Genomic DNA, 26,751 nt, shown 5'->3' with positions numbered 1-26,751 from the left:
TCTCACATCAATCAAGACAATTCCTCACCGACATGGCCACAGGCCAACTTGATCTGGTAATCCCTCGACTGAGGCTTCTCTCAGCAAGCTCTAGGCTGTGTCAAGTTGATAGCTGAAGCTACCTAGGGCAAGGATGGACACACACATACACACACACACACACACACACACACACACACACACACACACACATTCTTTTAAAGGTAAGGAATGTGTCTTAGTTTATGCTGTTAAAGGCATCTGCCATGCTCTGATGATGTAACACACAATAGGTCATTTCAAAGGAGGGGTACTTCCTTCAAAACATCTCATGAAATCAGAACAGATTCAAGATATCTTCAGGTGGAAAGGTAAAATGAGAAGGGACACTAGAGACAATCACAGGGTCAGACTGAGTACAAAGAAGACCAGGGATCTGAAAACGAAGGGTCTCTGTAACAGTCTGTGTCAGGAAGCAGATCACAAGTCTGGGTGATCAGAATTGATCACGGTACCAGGCAATAATCAGACACTAGTAAACGGGGATCCACCATGTATTTGGCAGAGGTGGAAATGACCCTCAGTTGGCACTTCCAGTCTTGGGAGGCAAGCACAGAGCCCTAGAGCAGGGTTTAAGACAAACTGAGCACTTGTGTTTTAAGTGATCTATGTATTTAACCTGTGAATTTTAAGTGATTACCAAGATTTAAAGTATGATTACTGTGCACCCTTCTAAGGCTACGATTTACTGTGAGCTAGCTTTTCTAAATCATTTTTAATATACCAGTTAGAATGCGGGACTGTCCTTTAAGACAGTGGTTACTCTTGAAAGAGATTCCACAGCCTAAAGAAGTCAAGCCCTGCTCCCCACAGCCACCGCCTGCCAGCGAACTAAAAGGCAGTCTATGCTCTGACAGCTCTTAATTTATCCTGGCTCTTCCGTGCCCTTTGTCATGAAGGTTCTGTTGAACTAAATCACTAGTGTGAAGCGTCCACCAGCCTCCAGAAAGTTACAAAATCTGGCATTTCCTTTGTTCCTGAGGTTGATCTAGGGGCTTTCTCTGAGGAGGCTCCTCTGTGCCCAACCCCCACCCATCCCAGGTGCTCCAGTGGGAGGGGGGCTCTCTCCCTCCATTCTCTCTCCCCTCCCCGTCTCCTTCCTCTCACCCCTCCCCTTTAAGGCCCCCCGTTGAGCACTGCCACATACTGTACCATTTTCTGTCTAATGCTCTCCCTCCCACCTCAGGGATCCATCATGGTCTTGAGGAAGGGAACCATGTGTCTGCTTCCTTCCCCTAATGAAGCACCTCTGGCAGTCTCCCTTCCGTAGTCCGTCTAACAAATCCCGTGTTCACGCTCCGCTTGTGTGCTCCTCCAATTTATTACCTGAACTGCTGCTCTAGCTTTTCAGCTACAAAATCCTGCCTCTCCTTTTCCTTCTTCTCTCGTAAAAACTTGGTTCTCTCTCTCATTTTGTTTTTTTTCTCTTCAATGGTTTCTCCTTTCAATTGCATTTCGGTAAAATATTCATTTTCTTCCGATGCTAGAAGTTCACGTAGCCTGAAACAAACAAACAAAAAACAACTAAGTAATTTATTCATTAAAACTATCATTCCAACTAACTTCTGTTCTTCTGAATTAGTGTCTAGTAGCTCCTTCAGAAATAAAAGATGACTGTTAAGTTGAGGAAATAACTCAGCAAAGCTCCTGCCTTGCAAGCCTGAGCTTTGTCCCCAGAAACGACTTCTTCTTCAATTGAAAGAATAGAAAAAGAATAGTCTGATGACCTGAGTTTGACCCTGGGACCCACACAGTGGAAGGAGAGAACCAACTCCCAAAAGTTGTCTCCTGACCTCCACATGCACAATGACACTCCCTCCCTCCAATAAATAATGTTAAAAATAATCACCGTGGGTCTCCATAAAATAAGACTTTCATCTGTGCCGTATTTTATTTGATAATATACAGATAACACATGAATGCTTATCTTCAAAAGTAGCAGAGTGGACAGATTTTAATTAAAGAAACAAACCATAAAACAGTATACTCTTTTTCCATCAAAATGTTGTTAACATAAGCAAAAATAATCACAAACAACAGTTACTGGTTTTACTATGAAAAACTTAGCCAGGACCTTTATCTCACTTGATTGTTTTATGCACAATATTAAACATTTGTGAGCTGAGGATATAATGAAATGTTAGAGAACTTGCCTAGCCTAGGGGAGGCCCTGGGTTTGAGCCCCAGGACTCAAAGGAATCAACCATGAGCGGTGCTTTCAGAATGCTTCGGTGCCTGGGCTACCAGGTCTGCGCGCCTTACCTGTTACGTCTCTCTTCGGTGTTGAGGATGAAGCCTTGCATGGCATCCTTGGTCCTCGCCCGCACCAGGCTGTCAAAGTACTTGCGGTCATTGTGCTCGAGCCAGTCACTTCTCAGGCGATCCTGCTCATTGGACTTAATGGACGCCAAAGTAGTGTGATACTTGTGGTAGCTGCGCTGGATTCTTTTCAGATGCTGCTCAGCCCTATGGGCCTTGGGATGCTTGGCCCTCTGAAGACAAAGAACAGCTGTCATTGACAAGAAGCAAAATTCAAGCGCCTGACTGTGGATAGAAAAAACTTGTGTGTCACAACTTCTTACAAGTGTGTTACAACTTGTTGCTGTTACAACCAAAAGCAGCTTAAGCATCTAAGGGCTAACTTGCTTTGTTCCCTCAGTTTGATATCCCTCACATTAGCCTCAAGTACAGAGAGTCTTTGGCTTTTGATGAGGTGCATTCTGATAAACCTATTGTAAACAGGAGATATTATTAGTAAAAACGCATTTAACACACATAAACTACCAAGCGTCACAAACACTGCAAAGGATCTGTTACTTGGCCTCACGATCTCTCCTGAGCCTGGTGTAGGCTTCATCTTAATGGCATGCCCAAGGCCTTGAGAGTCACCTTACTATATATTGCTAGTCCACGAAAAGATCCAAATTCACATTTTAAAGTGCAACCTACTGAATGCCTATCATTTTTGCACCATCATTCAAGAAACGTAAGTCAAATCATGAGTTACAGATCATCTATTTTTCTTAAAAAGTCCTTTGATTAGAAGTATATATAAGTATTAAAGGTAAATTTTGAACAGCTTTTTGCATGCCTTTCTGCATATTCCCACCAGGTCAATACATCCCTCAACCCTCACCAGAAGCTTCTATTTGCAGAAGATGGTGATTAACACAGGCACCCAGAACTGGTCAAAGTGCATAGAATAAGAAATTACTAATCCCAGCACTCGGGAGGCAGAGCCAGGCGGATCTCTGTGAGTTCGAGGCCAGCCTGGGCTACCAAGTGAGTCCCAGGAAAGGCGCAAAGCTGCACAGAGAAACCCTGTCTCGAAAAACCAAAAAAAAAAAAAAAAAAAAAAAAAAAAGAAATTACAAAATGCTCAGCCCCAAAGGAAACATATATACTGCACTCCAGCACCCCCCTCCCACTTCCAAGGCTCAGGGATCATTGCAGAAGAGAGAGCAGAAAGAGAGCGAGAGCCAGGGGCAGTGGATGACAAGAAAACATCCTCTGGACACAGGAGGAGAGCTGCACACATGAACTCACAGTGACCGCAACAGCCCAAAAACTGGGCAAGCCCAAGCCAGACTGAATCCCAACATGGAGAGGGGAGCTGGGCACACAATCCCATCACTAGCTGCAGAGCAAATGGCAACAACTGTTAGCTGCTGAGAGGGAGAGGGAGGCAGGGAGGGGGAGAGAGAGAGAGAGAGAGAGAGAGAGAGAGAGAGAGAGAGAGAGAGAGAGAGAGAGAGAGAGAGAGAACACTTTCACTAAGAGTGTACCCCCTGGTTAAGGTGACCACACTCAGTGGAAGATCACACATCCAAGAATATTGGAGCAGCATAGATCGGTCTTGAAGGGTTAAAAAAGAAAGAGTGCACAAGGTAGGTGGGTATGGAAGGAGGGGTGGACATGGGAAGAGTTGGGGTAAATACAAGCAAACAGGCATGGAACTGGAAACTCTCAAAGAACTAATATAGACGGATAGATAGATAGATAGATAGATAGATAGATAGATAGATAGATAGTAGATAGATAGATAGATAGATAGATAGATAGATAGATGGTAAATAGATAGTAGATACATAGTAGATAGATAGTAAATAGATAGATAGTAGATACATAGACGATAGATAGATAGATAGGAGATACATAGTAGATAGATAGATTAGATAGATAGATAGATAGATAGATAGATAGATAGATAGATAGATAGATAGATAGATAGGAGATAGATAGATTATAGATAGATAGATAAATAGATAACAGATGGTAGATAGTAGATAGATAGATAGGCAGATGATAGTAGGTAGATAGATAGATAGATAGATAGATAGATAGATAGATAGATAGATAGATAAAAATTTAACAGACTAGGTTCTAGAAATTATTTAATCAACCAGAGATGTGACTGTTATGCTCAAAGTGCTTCAAATAGGCTAGACCTGGATAACAAGGATTAGGGGCTTTCTCCTGTGACCTACTGTCTGCACACTGTTTCTAATCAGTTATTAGCATCAGAATACTTTCAATGAAAAAAAAAGAGGGCTACTATTTAATTACACATGTACTAAATTGTGAAAGACAAAAAAGGAAGAAACGAAGAAAGGAAAGAAGACTGGAGGAGGAGGCTGCTATTAGAAATTTACTCTGATTTGGTTGGTTTTTAAAAGTTTGAGGGGGCTGGAGAGATGGCTCAGAGGTTAAGAGCACTGACTGCTCTTCCAGAGGTCCTGAGTTCAATTCCCAGCACCCACATGGTGGCTCACAACCATCTGTAATGAGATCTGGCACCTTCTTCTGTATACATAATAAATAAATAAATCTTAAAAAAAAATAAAATAAAATAAAAGTTTGAATGCAAGACCTATGTGACAGACATTTTTGGGATAGTATCGGTTTCTTTTGAAGGGGTTAAACTCTCCTGTTTTCACAAATGAATTTAGGTTCCAGTTCTCTGAGAAGGACAAACAGGTGTCTTCTCCAACAAAGGGCCACTTATCTACAAGGCCCTCACATTCAGGGTCCAGGGAGAGGACAATCACAGAGGGTCTGAGTCAGCCGCACAGTGTCTCAAGGACAAACCCAGCAGCCCCTTCTGAGCCACTTCAGAGCTTGTGCAGATGTGTCCAAAAATGATAAGACTAAACCTCAGCCAATTAGAAATAGACTAATGTAACTGCTGCCTGCTTAACCAAGCAGTTATTATGTAGTTGACCCTGAAACGCCCTTTAGCTGTACTTAAAAGGAGCCTACAAGTTGCTCTTGGGGTCACCGCCATTTTGTACAGGTGAACAACTGCACATGCGTGCTGGTATAATAAACGCTCTTTGCTCTTGCATCCTATTTGGGCCTGGGGTCTTCCTTCAGCGTTTCCTGGGACGCTACACTTTAAATGTATTCTCTTTGCACAATGGTCACTCAAACGCTGAACACATCCACACCCTTTGAATATATATCAACACACTAAATGAAATCTCCTTGACTCCATCTTTATCATTTCTGTATTGCTAGCGTTGAGCCCACTCTTTCCACAATTAGTCTCTCAATATAAGTGAGTGAACAAGTGTTTCTGGGTGGTCTTGATTCAGTCTCTGTACCTTTTGGTGCCACCAAGAAATCAGTAATCTTGAACTTCATGTTTTCAGCAGCAGTTTTATGCAGTAATCCTTGGGTGAGTGGTGGCATGTGGGTGCTCATTCATAGAAATAAACCCAGAAGGCACAGGCGGACTCATTCTGCTGAATTACATTTAGAACATTGGTGCCAGAATTACCAGATACTGGGCTTGGGGATTTATAGCAGAGTATTCAAAGGAAATAAACAAACACAGCATCCAAAGATAAACTGATGAAATGTTTCAGGTTTGGGGCACACAAAAAGGTACCTAGATACAGCCAACAGGATGAACTGGGAAGCAGACCCAAGAGGCGAATAGGAAGTGTCTCATGAGAAGCAAATCCACATCAAAACTCTTTGGAGTCTGGAGTCATTTAATTAAGCTACTATTCTCTAACATTCCTGATATTTTATGAGTACAGATTCTGTGACAGTGAAGTAGCGCAGGGTCACTTGGGCAGGAGGCACAGCAAGAACTTAGGCTTCTGGTAGACAAGTGTGGGCTGAGAACAACTCACAGGCCAGCTAGATGCAATTGTTGCTAGCTGTCAGGACAGGAATCAAGACCTGAGGTACACTTTGACTAAAGGGGGAACAACAGTAAGAGTTGATGAGAAATACCGCGGGTGGTAGCTAGACCTGGAAGCCTTGTAAGGCTTGGGGCATTGAGACATGGTGTCATGTAGCTCTGGCTGGCTCCAATTCTCTCTTTAACTGATCATCTGCCTCTCCCTCCCAAATGTTGTAGTTACAGGCGTGTGACACCACACCTAGCTGAGTTCCCAGTCTCTGGATGAAGGAGGGACCTTGAGTTGTCTAAAAACGGAAAAAGGTGATACCAATCAAGGAACAGGCTTGTCAATGACCAAAATCCACACTGTTCAATAGAAATATAATACAGATACATAACTGAAATTTTTCTTGTAACTGAATTAGTTAAGTGAAAATAGGAAATTAATTGTGATATTTTATTTATCCAATATATCCAGAATATTATCTTTTCAATATGTGACTCAACACATTTCCAGAAGTGAAGTCATATGTGGTTAGCAACTATAATAATGGACACTGATGCTCTGACCACACTAAAGGAAGAGCAAAGAAGACTTGTGAAGATCAAGGAAGGACTTTGCAACTATAACATCTCAGGTTCCTATTTTAAAGAACAGTGACTTCATCTAGATTTGACTCTGGCCTACACACTAGGGTTTCTCATCTGTCAAATGAGGAAGAGACATGTGCTAGTGGCTACTCACCTCATTATTCTTTTTTTTAAATTGCTTTTTCCTAGGGAATTTCTGAGAGTCTATGCTTCATCAATTGTTACCTCTCATCCTTTCATATCTGCTTTTCTCTCTCTCTCTCTCTCTCTCTCTCTCTCTCTCTCTCTCTCTCTCTCTCTCTCTCTGTTTTTTGTTTTGTTTTGTTTTTTGAGACAGGATTTCTCTGTGTAGCTTTGGAGCCTATTCTGGAACTTGCTCAGCAGATCAGGCCGGCCTCAAACTCACAGAGATCCGCCTGGCTCTGCCTCCCGAGTGCTGGGATTAAAGGCGTGCACCACCACCACTTGGCATCATGTCTGCATTTCTTATCACACACTTATACACCAGAGAAGAAGAAACAACTCTGGCTTCTTTTGCCTCCTATTTCTTTTTCTGTAAGCACACAGTATTCAGTGGCTTGGTTCTGCTTTAGCAGTCTGGTTTTTTTTTTTCTGATCCTTATTGGTTATGAACATAAATAATATGTTCTCCAACAAAGGGCCTGGACCTTGAGCACTACATTGAGATACATGACCCAAAAGTGTTCTGATTCTGTCCCTCATGGAGTTATCTTGAGCCCTTAAAGCCCACAGCAGTTTCCAGACTACTTTCTTCCAGGGCCAGATTCTATAGTCCTTGGACCTAGAGAAGAGGGAGGTCTGTAAGTGGAAATATGGCATGTGCCCTATGTACCGTATTACAACTGTATTCTTGATTAGTCCAAATCTTTCTTCCACAAGTTGCCACCATAGAGACCATAACCTACTACCTACTTTTAATGGCTTATTTAGGAGGACGCTCTTTCACCATGTGAATGGGGCGTTTAATGAAGGGAAAACTCCCAGGGTCACTGGATTTACCCCTGAATATTCTTTAGTGCTATACACCCAGTATAACTCTGATTACACAGTGCACGTTTTCTGGTCTGTAGAAACCAGTTTGTGGGAATAAAGAAACCCATATGCATGGATAAGGAGTGTGTGTATTCTGAGCAAAATTAAATTCCATTCTTATGAGCTACCATTACCAGCCCATCCTAGGAGGCAACTAACTGGCTTACTTTGAGTCTGTAGGGGCACTTTTGTCCAACACCAGCTACTTACTCATTTAGGGGGCACAGGGAACATTCCATTATCACACACGGCATTCAAAGCCCAATTCCCTTTCTATAGACTATTTTCATAGTGTCACAAGAGCAAACCAAGGTTGTGCCGTTGAACCATAGCCAGTATAGATCAGAATCTGCCTCCTGGCCCAGTGCCCTTCCATAATGCTCCAACACCCAAGCTCATAGCAAGGGGTCAGATCTTTCCTTTTGGAGGAGACTGAAGGAAAAACAAAAACACAAAGATCCTAAGCGGTGATTGTAGCTAGAGGTTGGAGTAGAAAAGGATGGGGTGGGTGTGGGCAGAATGATAGACAGGTGAGCAACAACATTTTCTTCCTCAAAACCCGCTGCATCAGGGACCTACCTGCTTCCCAGGTGAAAGAACCCAGCCAGGACAGGCTCCACCCAATGCAAAAAGTCGTAAGTTTCCTGCACAAACACCCTGTACTTACTATGATAACCGCCTTGGGAGTGGGGCCTTTAAATTCCCTGGGGACAATGCCAAACCGCTGGCTGTACATCTTCAAGTCTCCTTGGGATGGCGGCAACCGGGAACCGCAGCGCCCAGTGGAGTCTACTTCCTAGACGCCGATGCCGGTTGCCATGGTGAGCCACCCCTCCCTCCGGCGAGCCGCTAGTGAAGGTGGGCGGGTCAAGCGGAAGTTGTCCCTGGTCACTGGCCCATAAGAGCACTCTGCTGTCATCACCCCGCCCATCCATTGCCCAGCCCCTGGCAGGAACACCTCCATCCACCTCCTTCTCTTCCTCCAGGGCTCGCCAGATGCCCCACCACTGGATGGGGTGGTGGTTGTGGTGGAGTAATGGGACCGGACCGGACGGGGCACACCTCTAACTGAAGGGTCAAAACACAATCCAGTTTGCTAGCTGTCACCTGTAATTGACCTAAAAGCATGTGAAAGGTTAGTGGGCCATGAGTGGCAAGGGTAAATTTTCTACTACCTTTAAGTTAATCTTGATGGCGGTAATAATCACATGGCAAACTTATGCTTGTTTTTTTTTTTTTTTTACAATTTGCAAAGTATTTCCAGAAACAACCTTTGAGGTTGACAACAATCTTACAGGGTTGAAGGAACTGAAAGTATCAGCTTTATTTTATAATGAAATCGATTAAGGCTCAAAGAGCTTAAGTGCTATATAGAGCCACACAACCAGTAATATCTGTGAAGAGGATCTTCCTACTGCACCGAACAGAGAACGGGGCTTACACTTGGGTGAACACAGGAAGCAGGCAGGTCAGACGCACTGGTTGGGCAGTAGTCTTACTGGGCTGAACACGACAGTCTGAACGGAGGAATCAGAGGGGACCAGCACTTGCAGATCACAAGTTCAGCTACTCAATTCTTGAGTCAGGAACTCAGACAAAACCGGCAACATAGTCCAGGGAACTAGACTGTCCCCAGCACTCGTGGGGACCACAGCTGTAGTTCCCATTAACAGTTTAGATGGAGTTATAATGAAGAGCCAATTATGAATGCTGCTTTGGTACCCCTGCTCTTAAGTGGAGGGAATAAGAACAGAAAAGTAGACGAGGGAGGGTCAGTAACAAGGTCACTGACGGATACTAATAGTCTGAGTGCAGCTCATGTGTATGCCCTTTTAAGGTTGGTTTCCTTCAAAATTAGCATGCTTAATGATTTGTAACCCAACCACTTCAGGTTTTCTACACGGTACATCTCTAGATTTGGATTCCATTTCCTGAATTCCGGGTTCAGCTTTTCAGCCACAAAAGAATGTCTTTCTTCTCTTAATAATAATTGATTTTTCTCTCCTACAATATTTCTTCTTTCAACTGCAGTTCAGTAAAATACTCATTTTCATTTACTGCTAACAGTTTATGTAGCCTGAAACAAACAAAAAAGAAAAAATTAAGAGGCTGTCTGGATTCCCCGACAATGTCCAGAGGAGCAGCTCCTTCATCTGAGCAGCTCTAGGTGCTGGTCTTTGGGTGGGTCTCCCCTCACCCCCAGCACATATTTTCTCTACAGAAAGAAGGAAATCCCTTGAGCAGGGTTTGTCAAAGAGTCCAGAGATTGGGGCTGCCGGCCCCACACCCTTGAGATTCATGTAGACACAGAGGTCCTGTTTGTGAGTTTGGGAAGGCCTGGGGAAGCTGACCCTTAGAGGCAGCCAGCTGCTTGCAGACATCACACCACCATCCTGAGCTCATACGACAGAGCAGTCAGGTGATGAGCCTGGTGAGGAAACTCTCAGACTGTTCCACCATCCTCTGAGGAGTGGAACCAGCTTCTCTGTACCACAGGAGGGACTGCTGGCACAGACTCTGCCCCAGGGTTCCCGGTACCAGCTTTAGAATCTACCCAATGGTCTTCTCAACCAGTCCAGGCCTGGAGGAGACTTTTAGACTGCAAGGTGGACGAGTAGCACAGTGCCTCAGCCTGCAGCTACGGCAATCTGAAGCCTAGGGAAATGACAGAACTGACCTTCATCTTGCCACCCACTATCCCAAATTTTCCACAGCAGTCAACACTGTTACCACCATCAAACATTCCTCAAAGAAAAACTAACATAGAAACCAATAAGCAGAACAAGAAAATTATTTTAAAATAATTTTAAAATAGAACAGCTTAGAAATAGAAACGATTAAGTTGTTTCCAACTTCTAGAGCATCTCAAAAAACTCAAACAAGGACTGGCTTCTCCATAGTATACTAGATTCTGTATTTTGAGCATCAACGTCCATAATAAACTGGAGATCTTTGTATCACTTGTAATATATACTGATGCATTTTATAAAATTGCATTTCTAGACCTCAGTATCATGTTCAGTGATAACTATGGGCCAAGTTGTCAATACTTGGATGAACAACACAAATAGAGCCGAGACCAGCAAGACTGCTATGGATGAGCTTGACAGGATTTCTTTGCTTGCTGGGACCATCATGAAATCCATGGTCTTTACGATTTCCCCAATGCACTTCTGTCAGTTATCCTCAGGTGATTGCTGAGACCTTTGGGAGCTGAATCATGGCAGGGTGCCTTTCTAACATGTCACCTTGACTAGACTATGCTTCCCAGAATCCTTTCCCACAGACTTCTAGTAAAGAAAATCCAGAAACATTGTTGTTAGCAGAAGTGAAGCAGCAGCAGCAGCAGGCTGTTGGAAAGTTGGTGCAGGGATACCAGGCATGTTGCAGTTCACACAAGTGGTCATTAATCTGCTGTCTCACCTTGGTATGGAGAAACAGCAAGTCCTACAGGCAGGCCTTCAGCTGCTACAACTTCCCTGGGATCTTCCTTCAGCTTCTCTAGTCCTAGGCCAGATGCTACTTCAGTCTGAGGAAGGACACTAGCTTCTGCAGGACACAGACATCATCGAAGCTGGAGACGATGAGACACTGACATGGGTTCCAGGCCATCTTCTTGAATTCCAACTCTTGTTCATGGGCTCCCATGTGTCCATCCACCTTCCCTTTCTGACTGACTGTCCTGAATACTTTTAAGTTCCAGCATTATATACAAATGACAGCCTTAGAGGCTATTAAACCATCTCCCAAAATTATATAATGTAAAATGTCTCCCCAAATTCCCTTAAAACACATACACTATTCTTTGTTGTAGTGGTTCTGATCTTTTGATTGTACCCTAGTCAATACACAGTAATCAGAATCTTCATTCACAAGTCAAATGCCAACCAAAGACATTACTCTTAGAACATCACTGTCAGAATTACTAGAATACTAGGGACAAGTAGTGTGCTCTGGGGGTTAAAGAGCAGTATGATTCCAGGACAGAAGTAGACAAAGCAGAGCAAAGGAAGAGGAGAGGGTGGCAGAGAGCTGTGCCTCGTGAGGTGGAAATAAGAGATGAGTAATCCCCATCTGAATTACCTAGAGCAGCAGGGCGGGGCTAGGCTAAAGCAAAGGGGGCACACAGGACACAAAGTATGACGAGGCACTCAGTCCTAGCCCTGTAAAGCTGGCTAAGTAACCAATTATATATCTTTTTGGCATTTTAAGGATAGAAAATGAGGTAAGGCTGAGCTAAGTCCGGCCCTTGGGCAGGACTCAGTGCATAAATTCATTCAGCCTCCTAACAAACATTTGGGCTGAGGGCAGGAAACAAGTACAAAAGACATCAGAGAAAAGATGCCGCCAGGAAAAGACGGGCCAGGCTGACAGCTTTAGTTCCAAGCACTGCTCCGGCCAAAGTGAGACCATCTGGGCTCAAGTCAACCGTCAGCCAGCAGTGGGGAAGAACACTCTTTCGGGATTCAGGGATCCTATGCAGCATCCAAGGCCTTCAGGGAATCTAGATTCTAAACGAACCAATGCTCTGACCAGAAGGTGACCCCATCCACCCACAGTCTGGGAATCCCTAAACCATAATGGAGGCAAAAGTGTAAAGGATATCTTAGCGTTCATAGTGATCCACTGCTATTTTCAAAGTTACTAAAACTGTTACTGTAATATACATTATTGCACAAAAGATTGCAGTTAACAGTTTAGTGAATTAAAGAATTAAGCTGTTATAGCCTGATGTATTTCTAGACTCTACCAACACTCGCTGTTTGACACTGGGAACATTCATCTCTTCTGAGTCTGTTTACCCACCTGCAAAAGTGCACAGTGTCACTCACTGCCTTCCTAAGGACTACTGTGAGGGTTTAGGAAGTGGCTCCACAGGAGGAGCTCACCAAACAATGCCTTTTCCTCCTTTATTCTGTAGCATTTCAACTGCTGTTTCCCTGAGAAAATGTTCACACACTGCCAGGTCTCTTCCAGAAGCCACCAACAGTTATGAAGATGGCTTGTTTGAGTTTTGTGTCGGGGCTTCAGGTGTATCCCTCCCTACCCTACATCCAACTTCTCATCGCCTTGAGATCCTTGGAGGAGCAGACGTTCTCCCAGCCTTCTACTCTTTCTCTTCCTCTCCAGCTGGCTTCCGCTAAGCTTCCAGGACTGGGCAGGCCTGTTCCTCGATTGTGCTTGCAAGATTTTCTCCTAGGGTTCATTCACAAACAAGCTCTGCAACCAAACCATGGCCCAGCCCCTGGTAGATCAGGGTTGATTCTCATAAAGCCGATCTGCAAATATCACCTTCAGGCCTACAGTCAGCAGAGGCCTCCAGTCTACTGCATTTTAGCTTCAGGATTTTTAAGGTCCTTGGACCTAGAGAAGAGGGAGCAGGTCTGTCTGTTGAATGAGGTTTGCCATGTATAAAACAGCATCACAAAACCATTTCCTACTATTTTGCATCTGTATCAATTTCTCCTTTTTCACCTATACTCACTTTTCTTTCTGCTACAGACTAGCAAGGCAAACAGTACAGCACTTCTCTGTTAAGAGGAAACAATATAATCTTCCAGAAAATCATAAGCTCCTGGAAACCAGGGATCTTGTATCTCCTTGGAGGTAAGCCTCACAGGCTGCAGCATCATCACCAGTGGAAGTCCCCAACTGCTGTACACCAGGCAGAGTCTCAGTCATCTCCACCCGCTATCTACAAGGTACACTAGCAGGTTTCTAACAGTTAAAACTGGTGTGTGGGAACCAAGGAATCCAGGTGCTTGGCTAAAGAGTTTTTTTTTAACCATGGGGGTGGTCCTCCCACTACAATGGCCTCTCTCCTCACTTCTGTCACTAGACATATGGGGACAGTTCTGCACAGCATCTGAAACAGTCAACTCAACAGGCAAGGTTTGGGATGCACAGCCCGAATCTACCCACAGAGGCTACTCTAGGAAGTGGGGGATACACTTGAAATCACACAGCTACACACAGACTCAGCCACAGAGTCACTTAAAGCCAAATCCCCTAACCAACTCTACAGCTTGGGCAAGTCCAATGTCATCTGTGTGATACACATTCTTCCCATCATCAAGGACAGCTCACCCAACAATGGGCTCGTGGGGACTTCAAAGGCCTTCAAGACCACAAATGGTGATCTTCTGAGTAAGAATGTATTATATCAAGTCTGACTCTTAAAAGGATTTTCTTAGGGAGTTGAGGACCAGCCTCACTTTATCTGTTTTCTTTCAAATCTCATCATGGAGCATCAGTCCTTCTGTTCCTTCCCCAAGAAGAGAGCCCTGGAATACCAACAGGCTGGGTCTCAGGAGCAAGCTTACAGTGCTGCGCGCACGCGCACACACACGCACGCGCACACACACACACACACACACACACACACACACACACACACACGCGCGCACACACTCCCTTACTGGCTGTGCACTATAATGGTTACAGTGCTGCGCACACACACACACACTCCCTTACTGGCTGTGCACTGTAATGGTTACAGTGCTACACACACACACACACACTCCCTTACTGGCTGTGCACTATAATGATTGCAGGCCTTTATGTCCTTCTGTACCCAATCAAATTGCTGACCCTAGGTTTAAAACTCAGGGCCCACACCTGGCCGGCACCCACCCATCCCCACACCTAACTATATGGGGCACACCTTGGCAACCAGGCTGCTGCATCCCGGAGACGGGTTCCACCCAGGCTGAAAATCTCCGTGATCTAGGGAAGAATTAACATCATGGGTCAGCATGACAGGAGGAGAGAAGGCAAGGTCAGGGTAGGGTGGCGACATCCCCCAGCACTGACCACTGGTGTGCCAACCCCTCCTGCCTCCTCCTCTGGGGCTGATTCAGAGATATAATCTTCTCTGTTTTCTTCTCTATCCTCCTCAGGGCCAGGGGGCTCTTGTTTCACGGGTGGAAGGTCTGAGTCTAGTGCCTAGAAGAATGAAGGGCAGCAGTTAGGGCAGGGCCAGGCTGAGGCAGTTTTTAGCCAACCCATTATGCAGACAGACCTTGCTTTTATAACTAAATGCCACCTCTCTGTCTATGAATCTTTCCATCTTTCCAACTCCTCAACGATCTTCAGTCTCCTGTGAGCTGGGCAGTACAGCAGGCAAACTTAGCCGCCTATGGAGAGTAAGGCACCTGCTAGATACGTTGGGTAGTTCAAGAGAACGGTCCTCATCAGCACACCATCGCTGTTAACAGTGCCACCATCAGGGCTCACTATAGTTCTGTTTACAGACTACCTGTACGGCAGCCACAGGACACCCACTGCCTCGCTAACCTTGCTAGGGTAGCCAGGCTGCAGGGCAGAAGTCAGGAAGGCTGTGCCTGCTGTCCACTCCTCTGGGGCATCCGTCTTCTCCTGCTTCACCTGGGGCATGGCTACACCCCAACTCTGGGCACAGCACTGGGCCTCCTGCATAAGGGAGGAGGGCAGCAGCCTTGGTCTCAGATCCGCGGCACAAGGCTGGGTAGAGCTTGGAGCAGCGGGAGGAGAGCCTTACCTGTAACGGGGCTTCCGAGGAAGCTGCAGCAGGGCCAGGCACCTGTACAGGACTGCCGGCACCCTCTTGTAAAAACACGAAGTCTGTGTCAGGTGAGGACAGCACAAAGCCTCTACCTGCTTGCTGCTTTGCTGAAGCCTGGGCAGGGCCTGGTGGGGTGGTGAGCACAGCCAAAGGGGCCTTTGAGGGAGAGCTCAGATGGAGTCGTCGAGAAGAACCAGGCCTCTTTCGACAAGGGTGACATGGAGGCAGTCCTGCTCCCTCCTCAGACCCTGACCCAGTACTGGGCAGCAGCCGCTTCTGTGAGAAAGATCGGATGGTGTGGTCAACCTGGTGCCGCCTGACCATACCCACCCTGCCCTACTCAATGTGCCTGCTAACTTCCCGTCAGACCCGGCACAGAACCTGCTGCCTACACGAGCTCTCATCACTGAACTGCTAACCAGTCTCCTGTTTGCAATGGCAGTACAGCTGGACTCACTTACCCCAGCACAGAATCTACTAATCCTCCACTGCAGTCACTACACCACCCACCCATCTACCAGGCCTGCCCACTACTCCCAAACACGGGGGTGGGCTGGGCCCAACCTAGCCCATCCACCTAACCCTTCCTGCCCCACCCACCATGGCAAACTGCAGGCACTGGCGCCAACGACACTTCTGGCGCTTCTGGTTGCTGCCCCCGAATTTGGGCTTGTCGCAGCAGAAGTCGCAGTGGCCACAGTCCATCCGCCGTAGGCAGGCTGCACAGGCCCCGCACTTGCGGTTCTGCCGGTGGTTCGTGTAGGGCTGCTGGGGTGGAGGGGAACGGTGCTGCTGTCACTAAGACTAGGAGAGGCCATCCTCAACACCCGCTGCAGGACTGCTTCTGGTGTGCCTCGAGCCCCATGGAGGAGCTGTCTACACACGAGGCTCAGCCTGCCACCTCTCCTCGGCATCTGCGACTTCAAAATAGGCCACGATCACTGTGCCACCTGGCCTCCGAGACCACTAGGACTGAGGCCGCTCCGTTACTGCGTCATCAGAGCACCTGCGATCAAGACAGTGTCTTGGGCCCTCACTGCCATCGGTCCTCCTCACTGCCAGCTGCGTTGATGTGTTTACCTGCACCCTTGTGAGTGTCACCATTCAGCCTGCTTGTCCTGCACCAGCCACTGAGACCGGTGCATCTGACGGGAAGCACTGTGCTGCTAACCCTTCCTTCTTCTTTCCCGGCAACTGCTTTCCCCCGCTAGTACTCACTACCACTCCCTACCACCGGCACAGCGTCTGCTTCCTTCCGTGGGTTAAAGAGGCACCAGGAGCGTCTAGGTTTACCCAGGTAAGGTGGGCACTCACTAGCTCGTCCTCGTCTACACAGTAATAGATGAACTCAGCAGGTGATGTGGGCGCTAGGTCGCTGATGTGCTGCAGAGGCAAACGTGGTGGGTCAGGGCAGGTCCCGAGGAAGTTTAGGGTTGTGCCTTCCCCCTGCCCACCAGGGCCTTACCAGCTCTGTGGGCTCTGGGTGCTGGGATGCAGGAAGGGGAGGCAGGGGCTGGGCTCGGGAGTGATGTCGGGCAGCCACCTTCGAGCCACTCTTACGACGGTCACGCTTACCCTAGAAGCAGAGAGACAGCTGAGGCTTGGTGGTACCCGGTAGACACAGGACCCCAGGGAGTGCAGAAAGCATGCAATGACTGGGCGGGATGAGTGTGCAGTCAGGCACTCACAGTAGGGGGAACCACAACCTGAGGAGGGCACTGGTGACATCCTTGAGGGTGACCACGGAAGCGATGAGCAAAGTGCTGGCAGAGAAAGGCAGGTGGGCAGAACCAAGGAGGTGAGCATGGACAGAAAAGAAAAGAAGACATGAGGCAGGCAAAGCCACACCGGGAGGAAGCAACTGCAGCATCGGTGGTAAATGTAACAGCAGAATGAGCTCGGGCCCAGCCTGGGCTCCACCAGCAGTGGCCCCTCCAGCCTGACTCACCCAAAAGCAGCGCCGCTGCAAACACCTCCACTGGCGCTTGAGACCAGGGCGGGCTGGGCGAAGGCAGACTCGGCAACGGCCACAGTCCTCTTGGGTCTGACAACCCCGGCACACTCCACACCCTCGGCTCTGTGGGGGGAGCCGGAGTTGTGACCTATGGGGTCAGGGCCTTGAAGGCCAGGGACTGAGCAGAGCCTTGACCCACCTCACCTGATTGACTCACCTTCTCCACAATCCGGAGGCAGCGTCTTCGCTCACACTTGCAGAAGAGCTCTGAGGCCACGTCATGGGGCAGCTGCAGGCGGCAGATGGAGCAAGCCCCACAGTCTTCTTTTACCAGGCAAGCCGTACACTCTCCACAGCCGACTCTCTGTCAGCAAGGGATGGGGTAAGATTAGAAGCCTAGGAAGGGGCTTCACAACGACCGCCCTTCCAAATGTTTGCTGTACTCATTCGTCTCCCATTAGCCTTCTTACTACAGTTACGAAACTACTGACTAGCTGGCCAGCACCAAGACCACTACTATGCCTTCTCCTAGGGCCCTGTTAAATCCATCCCTGTGTCTACTGCTACCCCGCTAATTCCCATTACTGCATCTACAAACAAACCAACAGCCAGGTCTCTATTTAAAAAACAACAACAACAAAAACCAGCCTATCATGCCTGGTAGACCTGTCATCAATCCTAAACGCCCCATCAGTCCTATCATATCCTGCTCCCTTGTAGACTGTAAGGAGACATGTTGTTCTTACCCGAAACATTCTCTGTTCTCGGTTGAAGGCAATTCTCTGTGCTGGTGGAAGAAGAATGGAGAGAAATGGGAATGAAGGACAGACACAGACACACGGCTGGCTTCAGCTCCTACCTTCAGCCTGACTTTCACCACTCCCCCTATGCAAGAGAGTGGCGTCACAGGCTGATTCCATACACGCCCAAAGCCTCTATCCTGACACGTACCATACACCCTCCAGCCTAGCCTGCCACTGGGTCTAAGATGTGGTCCGTCTCCTGCTCCCCAGGGACGTACTGACCTCGGCAGTCTTTGCACAACGCCTTCAGCCTCTGCCTTTTGATACCATCCCACGAGAGGCGGACCCCACAATTCTCACAGCACCTACAAGGGAAAGAGCAGAGATCAGCGCTCCCAATCCCAAGCCTCGCCCGCATGGCTCACCTTACACCAACACTCACCCAAGTGCAGGTAATGAGGCTGGAGCTGTGCCTGCAGCAGCGCCAGAGCCAACAGCAGCGCTGGCGCCAGCCTTATGCGCCTTCCGTGGAGTCTCCTTCCTGGCCTCACTCTTCTGAGGCCCAACCTGACGTTTCTTAGCCTTGGCTGGTTTAGAAGTCTTCTTTTTCTTCTTGTCGGGGGCAGGCAAGGGATGGGTCTGGAGGTGAAGACAGCAAGAATGTGAGTCAGTGCACGGGTGCCATGTGACTCAGTGGCCCCTGCACAGACACTGACATTGTGAAGCACCTTGGGAACTGGATAGCACAAGATTCCTTGTCTGAAGTCGAAGAGGGTGAGATCACATGCAGGGCCCAGGTATCGAGTCAGCTCAACTTTGCTTCGAATCTTCTCTCCTGTGGGGCTGAGAATGAACCAGAACGAATTGGCACCAAGATGGTGCTAATGTCATGCCACTCACAGAACATCCCCATGGTGAGATGTAGGAAGCAGTCTGGATTCAGCCTGTGAGCCTCACCCAAGTCCTTCAATATAACTAACAGGAATACAAAATATGAATATAAATACCAGCATGCACACAAATGTTAATAAATAATACAACTGTGAACCTCATTTTGATCCATGACATCACATATTCTATGGTAATCACATAGAATTATAATGCAGGGGAAAATTCTATTATCTGACAATACTGTAATAATGTTAATGTCATAACACAAAACAGTATTCAGGCACCTATAGTGGTATATACAGAGGTATATACACAAGTGGTGTATAAAAGAGTAAACAAGCCTAGTGTATTGCACATTGATGTACAGTACATGCTTGGTTAATAATAATTACAATTACTGGTTTATAAACTTAGTGATTCTTATCATTATTTTAGAGTCCTACTTAACAAAAAAAATTAATGTACTGTGAAACTGCAATGTCAGACTAGTAGTAACCTAATACAATTAAATGGTTATTGCTTCTTTTGACTTCATAATTCTCTCGTGTTTGATTTAATCTCATGATTTTTGTTCAGCATAGGAGCATATTCAATAGCTTATATAATTATATGGTATTCAATGATGTTCTCATCAATGATCAACTGCATATACACAAAAGTCCCATAAGATAATATTGTCTAATGACACCACATGTCCTAGTTTTATAATCTATGGTTTTCACATGAAAAATCATTAAATAACATGTTTCTCAGAATATATCAGTCCTAGTAAGCAACGTATGACTATATGAATATTTGACTTAGGTGTATAATGTAGTGTATTATGCCACCCGAGTTTGTGTAACTGTATTCACTGTATATTTCTCAGATTGTATTACTATTGGTAACTGTATATAGACACATAAAACAGGCAGGCATGGTAGCACATGCCTTTAATCTCAGCACTTGGGGGGCAAAGGCAGGTGGATGGATCTCTGTGAGTTTAAGGCCAGCCTGGTCTACACAATGAGTTCCAGTGTAGCCAAGGCTCTGTAGAAAGCAACCCTGTCTCAAAAATGAATAAAAATAAAGACACACAAACATACTTACAACATGTAACACTATTAGTGTTGAAAATATGAGTAAAAATCGACACAAAACACATATTAAGTAACATGTAAATATGTATTTTGTTTTGTTCTGCTTTGAGATGGGGATATCATTTTAACCTAGAGGGCTTTGAAACTCCTATGTAAAGAAAGATGACCTAGAACTTCTGATCCTCCTGCCTCTTCCACACCAGTGCTAGGATTTCAGAAGTGTACTACCACACTTAGTTTATGTAGTCCTGGAAATCAAACCCATGGCTTCATGAACATTAGACAAGTGCCCAGTACTTAAATATGTTATGTATTACATACCAAATGAATGAGCATTAAAGCTTAGAACAGAGGTATTTTTTAAAACATGAAAGTGAAACTACATTCAATACAAAGTATAAGTAGCTAATGTTGAGGGATGACACTCCAAGTCTTTTCACTTCTGCAAGAATTGTGAGAGGCATTCAGTGTCTCTTGAAACAAACTACCTTCTCATTTTCTGTAAAAACAAGTAACTTTAGAAAAGGTCCCCTTCCAGGGGAAAGGGCAGCATGCTTATTATACTGCTACTTGATTACCTATGCTCAAATAGACAGGCTGTCTTTCCAATAGACAGTGCAGCATATATGCTACTTAGCCCTCTTCACGTCATCCAATGGGAACTGGGATTCCGGGAAATGTCAGAAACAGATATTTTCGGTTCTGATACTACTATGAGAAGCTTTTTTTATCTTTGGCCCATAAGTACCACATTTCCTACCAGCATCTGCAAAACTAACAAACCAATTTACTACTCTGAGAAATATGTATCTTTTGACAATTACTTTTAAGTTTTGAAATTTTTATATAATTTCATATGTGAAAAAAAGTTATAAACATAATGAAAACTATCTGAAATTGTATTACATTCTTCTAGGGAAATGGCAACTCAGATAAACAGGAAGGGTGGAGAAATGTTAATAGCTCTATCACAAATACATTCTAACACATGCTTCTGAACCTCAAGGCTGATGTATTTACAGTCAATTCTCATTATATATGTAGTAATTATGTGTTAGGAAGTTGCTACAAACACCCTGAATTTATGGAACAAGAACCACTGCTCCCACAGGAAATACACAGTAGGTTCCAGCACGGCCGCCACATTTTCAGCAGCTCATCAATGCAGTCTTGTTGTATGTGCTTCAAGACACTGTAACATTCTTTCTTACAAATGACTCCATGATCGGTTAATGATTAAGGGCCACTGGCTTCAGAGGATGTTCTGTCTACGTTTGTCTGCCAGTGTTTTGGTTTTGTTTTTCTGAACACACCTGATGTACAGAACCTGTATCACAAGTTTAAGGTCTTCATGCCATATCACCTTATGAAACACGAAAGCCAGCCAGAAGCAGCTAAAATGGTTTATATTTTCCTAATGCTGGCTAATAGGTCTTGGGCCTTCTTCACAACAATGCTGTTCAGTATGCCTTACTGGCCACCAGTTCACAGATCTACAGATTTAGCTGCTTTCCCAACTCCTCTGACGTTTCATCAAGTACTACAGATGTTAGTTTTTGTTCTTCCCAGAGCGGCCTCACACAATCCCAGCAAGTTTCCTCTTCTCTTTCGGAACGCACCATTTCTGAGTCTTAACATTGTAACTCAAGCGGATAGTACATGCAATTCATGGAAGAAACTTATCTGACAAGGAGAAAAGCATGTGACCGTCTTCTTGCACTCAGAACACTAGAAAACCTTCAGCACTTTATTTGGGAGTCATTTTAAACAACAAATTTGGCAAGAAAACTATGGCACTAAATAGACAACAGAAAGAATGCTCGATTTGCAGTACAAAAGGAAACAAAAGGTTCTTGTTCAACTGACTGGGAATGCAAGCACTAGACAAGTCAAATCTTTAGCTGACCCATGCGTGTCTGTGAATAATCACAAATGCACTGTGAATACTGACTTTGGTCAAATAAAACTTTATTAAGAATAGGTGACTGTGAGAACACAAAACTTTTAATAAGGACCGACTACATGCACAATGTGAATTCCATTCGTTTAACTACTAACTAGGTCCCACTCCACTGAACACTGTCCACAACCCACCCATTACCTCTGATAATAGATGTCTGAGCGTCCACAAGAGGCCCCTGACTTTCGAAAGGCCTCACGTCGCTTCCAGCCAGGGCCCAGGGCTGGGCAGTCTTGCCAGTCCTCAGCCATAGATGCTTCAGGAAAAGAACAGAAGCCTGCAGGATTGGAAGCAGGTAGAGCATGGAAGAAATTGAGGCTCTAGAAAGTGGGGGAACTGTTTCCAGGCCACAAAAGTCATGTTTCCTTTAATACTCGCCCCAGACCTGCACACATACTTCCATGGTGCAGACTACTCATTCTGTCTGAGAAGACAAGCTGCTCCTACTCTGGGTATGAGGTCCCTATTTCTCTTTTCCTCGGCCCCCTCCTACTTCAGTTTAACTTCATTTAAACTTTCCTTGACCTGAGTTTCCAATGCCTTTCAGTGTTTCAGCTGCATTTATGTGCATGAAAGCCCCCAACTCCATCTATCTTCCCATTCCTCAGCCTGGAAGCCTCCGGTGTCTCCCCTTCTTAAACCCAAGAGCTCTCCCCAAAACTTCTTTTCCCTCATTACTCTGACCCACAATTCCTCTCCAATCTCATCCCTCACCCCTCCAGCCAGTGTTAACTACTCTCCCCCCTAACTTTGCCATTCTCGATTTCTCTTATCGTCCTGTGAAACTTCCTGGTTCCTTCACATAGTGACCTGCCTCTCAGTTTCTGCTTGTGTTCCAGGACGATACCATCTGTGTGTCCGTCTTCTGACGTTCTCCTCCTTTTTGTCCTCCACGGGTCTCGAGTCCCTCATAATTCTAACCCTGCTATTTCTCCCATCCCGTCTCGGGTCCCGGCTTCTCACTATCAGCTTTGGGTCCCCATTTCTATGCTGTTCACCTGGACGCCTGATGCCTGTCTGAACGTTCTGATCTCTTCCGTTCCTCTTCCCTCCTCGTCCCGGAACCTCGACACGGCTGTCATCGCCCTGAACCACACTCCTTCCCTTCCCCTCTTGGGCCCAGTTTCCCCAGTTCTCTCTTTCAAAGCGCAGAAGACGCCATTCCTCCTCCTGGCCGCAGGGCCCTGCGCGTCTCCCCGCTAGCGTTCGGGAGCCCCAATGCCTCCCAGCCTCCTCCTGAGCTCTCTCTCCACTTGCACTCCCGCGGCTGGCTCACCAGCTTGACACGAGGCCCGCAGCCTGCAGCGCTCTAGGCCCGGGGACCCATGGGGAGGATCCCGCCCGCGCGTCCCGCCTGGTCCACTCTTCTTCTCCTTCCTCTTCCACCGCAGCCTCCTCCTTAGCACTAGTTGTGGCCTCCGCGGCCGTTGGCTACTCCCGGAACCGGAAACCCACGGGCTGCCTTTCGGGCTCGGACCGTGAACGGCACCTGTGTGCAGCCCGGACACGCCTGCCCTCAGTGGGGTGGCTCCGGCGCCTGCGTACTGCCGATTCCGTGGGGCGCGCGGTTTGCCCGGGACCTGCTGCGCCTGCGCGCTGACGACATCCGCAGCCCGCACGGATTCCCTTGGTCTGTGCGCCTGCGCCCCGAGCTCCCCGCATTTGCGTCCTTCCCACTCTGCTTGTCCCGAGAGCGAGCGTGGGCGCCGTCGGGTCCCAACACAAGGGGGCGTGGACGGCCTGGCCACCTCGGCCCGCTCGTAGTTTTTGTCTCCACAAATAGCAGGCGTGTGATCGCCTAGCTTGTGTCTGTCCACTTCCTTTCCTAGAAGACACCCCTCCTTTGTTCCTGTGACTACCTTCTTCAGGATTGGTACCCACTACTTCCGGGAACTTCCAGGGTCTCTGCACCCTGGCCAGGTTCCTTCCTCGGGAACCAGGGGGGAGGGCATGGTGCGGAAGCAGGGAATGAGGGTGCAAGTGAGAGCTTGCCCATCCCTCAAAGGCCCAAATGGGAGGGGATGGTGAACTGACCAAGGTAACCCGTTTTGCTTTAACCTGACTCCATTTGTGTGCTTCACCCAACAGCTCCGTGGCCCTGATGGGTTATGGTGTTACGGGGTTGCAGACCACTGGGAAACATCACGCAGACTCAAACAAATCCAGTTAGCTGAATGTTGGCCAGCTGACTGTAAGAGGTCTGAACTTCCTCCATTTTACAAACTGGGTCCAAGTTTCTGTTTCTTAAAGGGCTGTTAATCAACAAACAGCACCCCTGATAGCAGGGACAAGGGAGAGAGCATGGACAAGGCCTGATTCCGCGTCACAGTATCTCAAAGCAATGACCAATAAGGACAGTTCCTACCGGTTGTGCCCAGATCGAGACCCCCATTGAGACCACTGAAGTCGAGCATTCTGGAATGCAAAAGCAAGGCTTTATTCGGGCGCAATACAAGCCTAGTCAGGGACCTCGGCAAGCACACCCGACCCAGCGGAGGATGGAATAGGTACTCAGCCTGAATTGAACATAGTTTTTTAAAGGCAAAAACCATAGGATTACAACAGCAAAGAATTATTTCCGTACGGGTACGTTTCTGATTTGCTCATTTCTAGGGACTTTCCGGAAGCCTTGTCTTCATCTTACTGCTAAGCGGGTAGTTGTTTGTCCACATTTCTCATTGGCTGCCTGCGGGTGGGGACATTCTGCGGTTAAACAGTCACTCCCAGATGGTTAACTTGATATCCTGTACTTTGTACTTTCAGGTTCCTGGAATTTGGGTCAACGGTTCCAGGAACCTACACCTAGAATGTAGAAGCTTACAAAATGGAGGCCTTATTAAGATGGAGGTGCTTTGGTCTCACACTACAACCTCCCCCCTTCAAAACTTACCCAGGTATGTCCAAAGAGGAAAAGACTAAAACCTCGGCCTATCAAAAATGTACTAAAATAACTGCCGCCTGCTTAATCAATTTTATTTTAGATGACCTGTTCCTGAAATACCCCTAGCTACACTTAAAAGTGTTAGGATTCCTAACCACCACCACCACCACCACCACCCCACCAGCTACATGACCCTATATGTGCTGTCCAGCAGCCAGGCAAGATGCTTAGTCATCCCAGGGCCTTTTGTCGTATGTAATACATGCGCCATGAGATCCCAGGGCCTTATGTTCTATGTAATACATGCACCGTGAGATCATGTAATTTGCGCACAGCTGCGTAGGACTATATGTGCATGCTGGGAGGGGGGAGGGGTGGCGGCAATAAAAGCAGATTCAACCCGTTCCTCCCCTCCTTCCCACACCTGTCATTTCTATAGACCTATGAACCTCTTTACACCTATCCCCTTTCCTTAATAAGCTCTTATAGTGGATTTTGTTGTACCTTGTGTTACTCTCACATGGTAAACAATGCCGCATAATAAATAGCCCCACATTGGGCGCCAATATTATGATATACACGTGCTGGCGGGTAGAACCAAGTGTCCCTTGGCAGGTGAGAGACAGAGATGCCATGCAGACAATGCTCAGTCAAGAGTTTTATTTGATGGGGGAGGGAGAGAGGGGAGAGAGAAAGAGGGAAAGAGAGATAGAGAGAAGGAGAAGGGAGAAGAGTTTGGGAGGTGTGCATCTCGTGGTGGGAAGACAGAAGAGATAGGACAAGAAAGAGAAATGGGCAGAGTTTCCCTTAAGAATAGGCTTTTACTTCAGGGCATAGGGTGGTGCCAAGGGGGCAGAATCAGAATATGTCTACTCCTGGTAGTACTAACCTACTTCAGAGAAGATGATTGGCATCAAGGAAACCCCATATGGAGTTTACTTTCTCTGTGGCAGAATTTAGCACTGGGCAAAGAAACTGCCCTTGCCTCAGTTGCTGACATTTACTATCCAAACTGGACCTGCAGGACACAAAAAAGGTAACTGCCAAACTTTGCCAAGACAAGGTAGAACCACCCTTCAGAATTCCCTGGTTCAAAGGAAAGTCTGTCAAATACACTCAGCCTACAGGCCCAAGTTGGATACCCCAACGTTACAAAGGTACTTTGGGAGACTGTCCAGGCAGCTTGAGATCCCTGTCATTAGATAGCATTTCATCCTTTTGGGGTCTTGGATGTAGTTGAAGATTTGATAGTTATAGTTTCTCTTAGTTAAGACAAAAGGTAAATTAGGTACAAAATGTTGGAGTCACATAGTAAAATATTTTCTCTAATTTTGTCAAATACAAATGGACTAGATATTTTAACTGAAATTCTTACTTGGTAACAGTTTTGCTGTATAACTATTTACTATGTTAAGCCTGAGCTATTGGTGGAGTATTTATAAGTCATATTCTGCCTCTGAGTCAGTTATTTGGAACTGGGTGGTCAGGACAGGAAACATCCATTTACAAATACAGTGTAACAAAAATAGCCTTAAATTTGTATCAATATACAAAAATCCATACTGATGTAAAATATTTGAGACTGATGGTTGTTTAAAAGTAGACTCAATAATCCATCCTTTTATCCCATCATTTCTATACTATATCCCCTCTTTTTTCCTTCAGAAAGAGATCCCTGAATCTAATCTCCTTTGTTCAGTTTTTTTCTCTGGCCATGACCAGAAACAATTTGCAGCCAACCCCCCTAAATGATGATAAACATCCAGAAGCCACCAAACAGCCAAAAACCATCCACCCCACCTCTTGGGAATGTGGGTGCCATGTTCTCAAGACTTCTTCCTGCTGTCTGGGGGTGATTACATCTTAGGGGGATCCTGAGAAATT

General features: G+C 46.4%; 2 protein-coding genes and 1 long non-coding RNA gene across 34 annotated transcripts in view; 1 reads left to right on the top strand and 2 right to left on the bottom strand.

The window, feature by feature from the left end:
* The window catches only part of Cfap53 (cilia and flagella associated protein 53), a 43,654-nt gene extending 34,604 nt beyond the window's left edge, over nt 1-9,050 (bottom strand). Inside the window, exons 1-3 of the mRNA XM_052742544.1 lie at nt 8,484-9,050; nt 2,302-2,531; nt 1,366-1,539 (exon numbers count right to left, since the gene is read on the bottom strand). Coding sequence (XP_052598504.1) covers nt 1,366-1,539; nt 2,302-2,531; nt 8,484-8,552 — 473 coding nt within the window. The 5' untranslated portion in view covers nt 8,553-9,050. The remainder of the gene's footprint in view (nt 1-1,365; nt 1,540-2,301; nt 2,532-8,483) is intronic.
* A 65-nt stretch (nt 9,051-9,115) lies between these two features.
* On the bottom strand, nt 9,116-23,521 carry Mbd1 (methyl-CpG binding domain protein 1). 31 transcript variants are annotated; one of them, XM_052742510.1, is made up of 17 exons: nt 23,263-23,520; nt 22,128-22,263; nt 18,785-18,899; nt 18,499-18,695; nt 18,339-18,421; nt 18,060-18,100; nt 17,531-17,677; nt 17,308-17,436; nt 17,048-17,122; nt 16,825-16,935; nt 16,674-16,742; nt 15,960-16,127; nt 15,336-15,635; nt 15,113-15,247; nt 14,630-14,761; nt 14,481-14,542; nt 9,116-9,893 (listed from the first exon to the last, which is right to left on the bottom strand). In XM_052742510.1, exons 2-17 carry the CDS (start codon nt 22,235-22,237, stop codon nt 9,821-9,823), a joined length of 1,947 nt encoding a protein of 648 aa, XP_052598470.1. In that variant the 5' UTR covers nt 22,238-22,263; nt 23,263-23,520; the 3' UTR covers nt 9,116-9,820. The 31 variants fall into 31 exon arrangements, with proteins under 31 accessions (XP_052598470.1, XP_052598472.1, XP_052598473.1 ...); XM_052742512.1 differs by having other exon boundaries at nt 15,960-16,124; XM_052742513.1 differs by lacking the exon at nt 23,263-23,520 and adding an exon at nt 22,985-23,204.
* Nucleotides 23,522-23,755: 234 nt separating this feature from the next.
* LOC128112971 (uncharacterized) overlaps nt 23,756-26,751 on the top strand; it is a 24,976-nt gene continuing 21,980 nt past the window's right edge. For both annotated transcript variants that reach the window (XR_008219253.1, XR_008219252.1), the window contains exons 1-2: nt 23,756-24,572; nt 24,750-24,880. This is a non-coding gene — a long non-coding RNA (uncharacterized LOC128112971). The remainder of the gene's footprint in view (nt 24,573-24,749; nt 24,881-26,751) is intronic.

The sequence above is a fragment of the Peromyscus californicus genome, unplaced genomic scaffold (genome assembly GCF_007827085.1).
Source record: "Peromyscus californicus insignis strain IS unplaced genomic scaffold, ASM782708v3 Scaffold_17__1_contigs__length_78620276, whole genome shotgun sequence".
Classification (NCBI taxonomy): Eukaryota; Metazoa; Chordata; class Mammalia; order Rodentia; family Cricetidae; genus Peromyscus; species Peromyscus californicus.
Note: the sequence above shows the minus strand (reverse complement) of the source record. Positions and strands in the feature narration are given on the sequence as shown.